At 30.8% G+C, this 10,000-nt stretch overlaps 2 protein-coding genes across 2 annotated transcripts in view; one reads left to right on the top strand and one right to left on the bottom strand.

Annotated features, from left to right (window-relative positions):
* Positions 1-4,754, top strand: part of LOC137649646 (isatin hydrolase-like) — a 15,384-nt gene extending 10,630 nt beyond the window's left edge. The window contains exons 5-6 of the mRNA XM_068382626.1: positions 1,826-2,004; positions 3,212-4,754. Of these exons, the coding sequence (XP_068238727.1) occupies positions 1,826-2,004; positions 3,212-3,385 (353 nt within the window). The 3' untranslated portion in view covers positions 3,386-4,754. The remainder of the gene's footprint in view (positions 1-1,825; positions 2,005-3,211) is intronic.
* Positions 4,755-8,925: 4,171 nt separating this feature from the next.
* Positions 8,926-10,000, bottom strand: part of LOC137649647 (isatin hydrolase-like) — a 9,980-nt gene continuing 8,905 nt past the window's right edge. The window contains exon 6 of the mRNA XM_068382627.1: positions 8,926-9,310. Coding sequence (XP_068238728.1) covers positions 9,113-9,310 — 198 coding nt within the window. The 3' untranslated portion in view covers positions 8,926-9,112. The remainder of the gene's footprint in view (positions 9,311-10,000) is intronic.

Consider the following 10,000-nt stretch of genomic DNA (forward strand, 5'->3'; position numbering starts at 1 on the left):
GTAAATGTAGCATTTAAGAGTAAAAATACAATAAAAACAGCCTTAATAAAGAATTCTCCTGACATTACCAAGGGATGTGTATATCGTATTCCATGCAATGCTTGTGAAAAATACTATATTGGTCAAACTGGTAAAGCCCTAGAAAAGAGAATTGAACAACATAAGAAAAGTGTCAGGTATGCTCAAGATAATAATGCACTCTTTGCCCACGTTAGAGATAAAAATCACCCTATTAATTGGTCAGGTGCAAAGAAATTGGTTCATTCAAATAACTTAGTAGAAAGAAACATCATAGAGTCCAGTTTCATAAAAGAAACCTTTGAAAACAACTTGAATATTGGTCATGGAATGTATAAACTCGACGCCTTTATATGTAAAGAGATTTGTAAACTATATAAAAAAACATTAACCACTTAATGTAGAATTGAATGTATTGTGAATAATTAACGTCGGTGTGAAATTAATATTTAGACCTAAGCTACCATTTATTAAAGGAAACAATTATTTTATATAGTATGCATAAGTATATTGGCACTATATAGTGTTATGCTAGATATAAGTATTGATATATACATGATTATATGTTTATGATATTAATGTTGTATACCTATAAATGTATATATGCATAAGTATGTATGTGTATATATGTATATATGTATGTGTATATATATGTATATATGTATGTGTATGTATATGTATGTGTATGTGTAAGTATTTATGTATATGTATATGTATTTGTATCTGTATGTATGTATATATATGTATATGTGTATCTGTATGTATATGTATGTGTATGTGTGTATATATGTATATATATATATATATATATATATATATATATATATATATATATATATATATATGTATGTATATATGTGTATGTATTTGTATTTTTGTGTATGTTCTGCTTATGTATTTATATAGATAAGGCTACCGCATTGACATATAAATAACTGTAATGAAAGTAAAATAAGAAGAAAACAAGAATATACCCGCCACTAGAAATGACCCTTTTTAGCAGGTGTCTAACGAGCTTGCGGACTCCTCCTCCTCACACCTGAGTCAAGCCCAGGTAGCGGGTAAGGGAGTGTCATTGTTCTCTAAATCTCTATATGTATGTTCCTACTTTTGCTTTCCCTATAAATTGTAAGAAACCTCTCTCAATAAATCAGTCCTCTGAGGAAGTATCACGAAACTAGTCAGGACTCAAGTGTATATTCTGTATTTTCATTTTCCCTGTGGTTCTTCTGCATCTGAGCATCACGTTTTCCTGTGATTTTTACGCATATATATATATATATATATATATATATATATATATATATATATATTTCATATATATACATATATTTGTATGTATATATATATATATATATATATATATATATATATATATATATATATATATATATATATAAATTTCATATATATACATATATATATATATATATATATATATATATGTATATATATGAAATATATATATATATATATATATATATATATATATATATATATATATATATATGTATATATATACATATATATATATATATATATATATATATATATATATATATACATATATATATATATATATATATATATACATATATATGTATGTATATATATATATATATACATATATATATATATATATACATATATATATATATATATATATATATATATATATATATATATATATAAGTGCTTAATACAAGTGAAAGTTAAACACTGCATTATTTAAAGCTTTCCTTTATTTGGGATGACTGTGGTACAATGATCATAACAGTAATAATAATGATAAAGAATTGCTTTACAGGTATAAGCAAAGGAGCTGCCCAGCTGCTTGTAAGTTATGAAGCACTTAGTGGCAACAAAGTGGTCGGAGTCGGACTGGACACTCCATCCCTAGACCATGGCAGATCGCAAAGCTTTGAAACTCACCAAAGTCTTATGAGAGCCAATTTATATGGGCTTGAAAATGTTGCTAATCTTGATGTGAGTAGTCTTTTTCTTTTCCATTTATTATACATTTTTTTATAAGTATCCATTATTGGGTCTATGGTTTCATTGTTACTGAATGTCGATTGGCCCTTACTGTTAAGGTTTATTGGTGAACCGGGTTTATACGGTCAAACGGTTCGTCAAACGCGGTTCGACCGACAAGTGTTTGAAGTGATGTTCGAGCGTGTAAACGGGGTATTCGGTTGTCGAACACGTTTGTCGAACGGTTCGAAGAAAGTCTTGCCTGACTTTTGTGGGCTTCATTGTCCACAAACCATATGCTTTTGTGACTGACTCCACCTCTTCGAAAACTTTGACAAGCAGGTTAGTCAACCGGGTTAGACGAACCATTCAACCGTGTAAATACCCGCTTTAGTTGCAATTGTTGTTTATATTCCATTGAAAATTGGGCATCACCATCTGTTACTTCTACTTGGATGGTTTTCTCTCATCAGTATAACCCATTGTTATTTGCAAGGTCTAGAGAATATTATAGGTTTAAAGGTTTAAAGGTCGCTCATGAATGGCAGAGGTGGTGACATTGCCCTAACAAGTAGGACAATGCCCAAGAGACTGACCAACATATGATCAGCGCCAAAGCCCCTCTCCACCCAAGTTAGGATCAAGGAGTGGCAATGACTGTTAATGATTCAGCAGAAAGACTTATAGGCTCCCCCAAACTCCCCATCCTTAGCTCACAAGGATGGTGAGATTGCAATGACCAAAGGAACAAACGAGTTTGAGCGTGACTCTAACCTCAATCTAGCGTTCACGAGTCGGAGACGTTATCACATCATTCACCACAACCCTAGACCGTGGGTTATGGCATCGGACTGCTTGGGTTTGATACAAATTTCAGTAATTACTGACTCGCTGAGTTATTCCACTGTGACCAAGACCTCCATTACATGTGGATTTGGTATCTGCATGCATTTATAAACATTTATGAACTAAAATTTTGATATATCAAACTACCCTAAAAGTATGAATAAACATCTCCTTAGGGAAATCTGATGCATTCGATCAAGGCCTCTCTACATGTAGATTTGGGACCTGCATGCATTTATAAACCTCTAGAAACTCACATTTTGATATATCAAAATATCTTAGAATAACAATTTAGGTAATCTGATGCCATCTAGTTTTGAATCGGTAAAATACGTTGAAATGGTAAAATAACATTATTGTTTTCGCCTTACAGAAGTTACCAACGACAGGCTTCAACGTGATGGTGATGCCCATCAAGTTAAGAGGAGGGAGTGGCAGTCCAGTCAGGATCTTGGCTACTTTGGCCAACTCCGGTGCGACATTCCCAATCTTGGGAAACTTGGGATTTTTAGCTTTATTCATTATCCATCTTCGTCAGATAGTCTAAAGAGCATATTGGTTGGGCGCTAAATGCTTCCATTTGAAATATATTATTTAATAGATTCTGCTAATTTCTAACTTAACATTTGTCTTGGAAAATTTATGTTCTCTTGATTTTAAATGCTGTATAGGCCTATGCCTTATGTTTTTTTCCCCTTGGTTTGAAATGATTTCCAAAGGCGCAAAGGTGTTCACAAGAGTTTAGCGTTTTACCGCTTATCAAAAATGTGTGAAGTTTTTTTGTAGATCTAATGAGTTATTTCTGGATGTATTTTGAGATTTATACAAAGCCAACAAATTAATATATAATGTTGTAAAAATGGTCATAATGATTATCATTTTATGAAACAACGTAAGTTCAATGAATTGAAAAAAAAAAGAACTTTAAAAAGAGACATAAAATAATGAGTTCAACCACTAAGAGCATTTTATTTAGAGGTAAAAAGGAGTAACATAAGTTACAGTCATGCCAGATTGTTATGAATATTGTACATTTCCCTTAATGTTAAGTTAGTATAGTATATTTTTTAATACTTCTAGTAGGAAATCCAGGACCTTAGTGTGATATATTGAAACTAATATTTTTTTGAAAATATGTTCAGTCTTTTTTTGTATATCTTGTTTTTGTTGTTTTTCTTGTTTATAATCTTATGAAGGATAGTAAATAGATTGTTTTATTTTTGCTAGATACTAATAAAAACAATAGATGTTTGTATATCGCTGATTGCAATGAACAATTTACACTGTTAAAATTTTGCATTAAAGAACAGTAAATTTCTGGCAACATTTATTCCATAATTTGTACCGTTTTATAAACGGATACATTGACGTAAAGGAGTGATATTACGGTTACCATCAAGTAAAAAATAATAACTAAGTATGGTAAAATTACGGTCGCCTGTATTTTACTGAAATACGGCTGAAACCGTATATTTTTAACGTTGAATTTCCGATTAAAATTACGGTTTTTTTTAACGGTGTATTTATTAAAATATGGCTAATGATTGTTTTGGGACCATTAAAATTTCCTGTAGCATATTTTTGTATTCTATAAAATACCTTAATATAATTCATTCATTGATATCACTTGCCGTATGCATAGTGCTCCATTGCCGTATATATTCTGTAAACAAAATATTTAATGTATTATTTTCTTTGGACAATTGCTGGTTATTTGTTGATTTTTAATTTTTAATAACAAATATCCAAATATCAGAGGAATTCTTGTAATTAGGTTTCAACATTTTAATACAGAGAATCATCTTTGCCTCATATTTCAAGTTTGTATTTTCTAAAATTATATAATGATTCTAATATTGTTTTCTGGAATATTGTGGATGAAATTTTGAATTGTCATAAACGGAAAGTGAGGATTGTAAAGAAAATAAATTTTGACTTATTCAAGACTTGGTACTTGATGTGAGTTTTATTACCATAATATGATATTGATTATACATTAAATATTGCCATAATCACTTGAATTGTGCCCCTCTAGTAATGCTGAGTCCAGAGGTCTACACCTGATTTGTTATCCCCCTTTGAGATCCTACCCCAATAATCAAATTCATTACCGATTGCAATGAAGTTTTGATTCTCTGAATACATCTAGCATCAGGATAAAGAAAACAGTGCCGAGAATCATCTGTTGAAAATAAGCAGGTTAGATAATTAGTGTGTAACAAATGAAGAAAAATTATCCTTGATAACGGGAGTAAAGATCTCTAGAATTCGATTTTTTTTTAAACTTTTAAAAAAGGTTTTATTTTGAGATCAAAATCATGGTTTTGAAATGTTGAAAATAGAAAAATATGATAATAAAAAAGCCTTTTGGGCTACCAAATGATAGTTGTGCAGCCTTTAGGTCGCACAAAAATACTCGTTTCCTATCGGAAACCCTCTGAAAATTCACTGACCTGGTGAATTCAAAATTTATTTCAAAATTCATTAATTAGTTAGATTTTTCCGAAACTTTCGAACACTTTTGGAATATTCAGGTCAACTTGGTTTTAGATTTTGATTCCAAACACTAAACAGGAGGGAATGGTTTGAAAAAACTAATACGACCGTACGTATTTCTCTAATATTTATTTGGTGGAAATTAATGATTAAGGTTCCGTAAAAATTCAAATTTGGTAAGGCGTGTTTATAGAAGCATTTAGTAATAGATGATATCAAAATGGAAGGCAATGTGCAGTGTTTCGTCTAAAAGTAATTTTTATAAAGGACGGTCGTCAGAATAAAAAAGTCTCTCTCTCTCTCTCTCTCTCTCTCTCTCTCTCTCTCCATAGCAAAACAACTTTGGCTGTAGGTTTTCTCTAGCTCTTCTCTTTTGGCATCATTACCTTAAGGTCTAGGAATGCACCCACCCGCCTCTCTATATCTCACACGCACACACACACTCTCTGTCTCCCTCTCTCTCTCTCTCTCTCTCTCTCTCTCTCTCTCTCTCTCTCTCTCTCTCTCTCTCTTTCAGCGAGAAGTATGTTTAATGCATATAGATAGTCCCAGGAGGAAACATTAACTCGCTGAGTAAGAGAAATGGAAAAAGCCTTTCCCTGTGAATAAAAAGCGCGGAAATCTTTTGGGGAATGTGGAAATGGAAGAGAAATTCCTGTGGAAACTGTCAACAGTTCCAAAATAAAGAAAACTTATTCCCTTTGGACGCATTATTGATGCCATGATGAATTTAACTTGATTTTGTCTTTTCGCGTCGATATAGCTGATGTCTTGTTGTTGTTTGTATTACCCTGGTTAGGGTTAATATACACAACATGAATGGGATTTGTGATTTGACGATATTAGGAATATGAAAATATATTTCTAATTTTCATTGTTAATAATATAGTATCCTAATGTTGACATAGTAAAATTTCTTACTATTAAATGAACAAGGGAACATGACTTATATATGTTACTTAGAATGGTGCAATTACTTCTAAATTTGAACTTGTGATATTGGTCATTGTTTAAATTGTTGTTTTCATTTTCATTTCGTGCTTTTTAACGTGTTAAGTATGTAATATTTGGCAGTATTTATTTATATACGATTCTATCTCATGGATGCGCTTTGACTTTTCATTTGTGGTTATCATACGTGTTGCACATTTACATTTCTCGTTATTGCCATTATAGTCTTGCTTACCAAAACCTGTATTTGAAAATATATTATGGAAAATTTACAAGATTGGGCCAAATAATTTGAATTTTATCCGTTTAAGTTGTTGAGATTCGGAGTTCTACATCAGGTTGAGGTAGCCTATTGGAAATATACCTACCTTACGATCTGCTGGACTGGGGTTCGAGACCAGTTCAAACTCTATAGTCTCACATAGTGTCTGGAACCTCACCAACCTTGTGAGTTGAGGATGGCGGGTTTGGGGAGCCTGCCGAATCATCAACAGGTGTTGCCTTGCCCTTCATGGTTCAAGCTTGGTTAGAGAAGGGTCTTGGGCACTGATCAGATGGTCAGTCTTTAGGACACTGTAGTGCAAGGGCAATATCACGCTCCTTTGCCTCTGGCTTTCACAATCAACCTTTACACATCTTAACACACTTAAGGCAAGGATTCTAGCTAGCGCAATGTTCTGAACCAACTAGCCAACTATCTCGCCACTGTAGGGAGGTAGTACCATTATTGTACCTTCTCTGGAGTACTTAAGACTTCACTACATACACTTCCTAGTACACTTTACCTTTTTTCCATCTACCTGTCCAACTACTAACTTTCACTTAAGAGAGTGACTGAAGTTTCCCTCCAGTTGGCACCTCAGGGTTTACCGTATGAAACCTTCATATGGCCAAAATTCTATAAACCAATTATTATTATTATTATTATTATTATTATTATTATTATTATTATTATTATTATTATCATTATTATTATTATTATTATTATTATTATTATTTTTGTTATTATTATCATTATTACTAGCCAAGCTACAACCCTACAACCGGTCAACTTTTTCAACTTCAGTCGAATATAAAGAAGTTTCTCTTCTTAAATTCAGAAGTTACACATGTTACGTATTATTATTATTTTGGGTATTGAAAATCCATAATTATATTATTTGTATTCTTAAAAAATGCAGAAGCTTTCCCACTTTTTGAATATACAACGCATATAATTGTGGATTTTCAATACCCAAGATCAATAAACACATCATGGTGTTTTATTATTATTATTAATTGATATTGACGACTCACAAAGAAAGAATGATGTCTATCAATTGAAGGATGAATAGAAGTAAGAATGGCCTGATGGACTAACAATGTTTAATTCCCATTGAAGTGTGATTGAAGAAACTAAAAGCTATGATCACTTATATATATATATATATATATATATATATATATATATATATATATATATATATATATATATATATATATATATATATATATACATATATATATATATATATATATATATATATATATATATATATTCATATATATACGTATATATAATTATTTATATGTATATATATATATATATATATATATATATATATATATATATATATATATATATATATATATATATATATATATAAATATATATATATACACACACACACACACACACACACACATATATATATATATATATATATATATATATATATATATATATATAAATATATATATATGGTGTGCTTTGGATGTCTTTTGTGACGCCTTTTCTTTATTTTTTTCTGTTTTTTTCTGAAGGGCAAGTAATATTAAACTTGGATCTTCAGCTTTTTATTAAAAAGGATATTAGTATTAAAGCAACAACCGATTATCGGTATACATTGATAAATCAGAAATTTCTTATTAGATAACTGAAATGGACACCACAAATTGGGTTGGTGCACGAAATTTGTTACATTATCCCCCAGAAATTCCAGGTAATCTCTATAAGAGGAGAATACGCACACACATTATTATTATTATCATTACTAGCCAAGCTACAACCCTAGTTGGAAAAGCAAGATACTATAAGCCCAAGGGCTCCAACAGGGAAAAATAGCCCAGTGAGGAAAGGAAATATGGAAGTAAATAAATGATGAGAATGAATTAACAATATATCATTCTAAGAACAGTAACAGGGTCAAGACAGATATGTCCTATATAAACTATTAACGTCAAAAACAGATATTTCGTATATAAACAATAAAAAGACTCATGTCAGCTTGGTCAACATGAAAATATTTGCTGCAACTTTGAACTTGATTCAACTACCCGATTAGGAAGATCATTCCACCACTTGGTAACAGCTGGAATAAAACTTCTAGAATACTGTTTATGTTTATGAATTAGATAGATATATGGATGAGCATACAATTGTAAAATAACTTTACAACTATTCTTCCACTAATCCTCAATCGTAACCTGAGGTAGTCACCTTTTAGCTTAAGAGGTATTTCATCAAGTGTTGTTATATCAAATTATTATTATTATTATTATTATTATTATTATTATTATTATTATTATTATTATTATTAGCTAAGCCACAACCCTAGTTGGAAAAGCAAGATGCTTTAATCCCAAGGGCTCCAACAGGGAAAATTAGACCAGTGAGGAAAGGGAACAAGGAAATAAATAAACTATCAGAAAAATAATTAACAATTGAAATAACGTATTCTAAGAACAGTAACAGCATTAAAAAATATCTTTCATAAATAAACTATAAAAACTTCAAAATAACTGAAAGGAAGAGAATTAAGATAGAATAGTGTGCCTGACCATACCCTCAAGCAAGAGAGCTCTTAATGCCGTTTAAAATCAGCAACACGAAAGACTGAAGGATCAGGCCACTGAAAGCGACAGGTGACGAATCAGGTACTCCATTAGTCTCAGGTAACGAGGCTAAAACTCTTGCTGGTGCCCCACATCCTCCTCTTATCTTCATTGGCAAGACAAGGACGTGAAAGCCTTTCGTTGGTAGATTCTGCAGATCGAATTCAATTTTTATTACTAAATATCATTTCAATTACCTTTTAAAATTTTGATGTAAGTAATATAGTTCAACAAACTTTCAACTGGGCTCCACAAGGCACTAGAAGAGTTGGAAGACCCAGGCCTACATGGCTGAGGGCTATGAAGCGTGAAGTAGGAGATGGTGAAAGAAGAAGCATTGATTTTAAAACTAAATCTAACCAAGGCCCTTTGAGTCAATAGGCGTAGAAGGAGATGATGATGATGATGATGATGATGATGAGATAGTATAATGATTTTTGTAGCTACAAGTATTTCGTAGAAATTATATGACACCTCAGTGAAATTTTATGGAATTTGATATAAAAATTGTTGAAGATAAAATTACTTCACTGAAATAATAGGATATTTAATTAATGTTTCATTGAATGTTATCTAAAAATAATTGATGAAGACATATTTATTTCCTTGAAATTATAAGATACTTGTTTATTGTTTTATTGAATGTAATCTAAAAAATAGTTGAAGATAAAATTAATTTCCTGAAATAGTAAGTTACTTGTGTTAAATTTTATTGAATTCATTTTGAAAATTATTGAAGATAGAATAACTTCTTTTGAATTATCTCATGCTTTCATTGTATATTATTTAATTTGATCACTATTGGAGCTAAAAATAATTTGGAACAATGAGAGTTTGATTG

Source organism: Palaemon carinicauda, chromosome 11 (assembly GCF_036898095.1).
Source record: "Palaemon carinicauda isolate YSFRI2023 chromosome 11, ASM3689809v2, whole genome shotgun sequence".
NCBI lineage: Eukaryota > Metazoa > Arthropoda > Malacostraca > Decapoda > Palaemonidae > Palaemon > Palaemon carinicauda.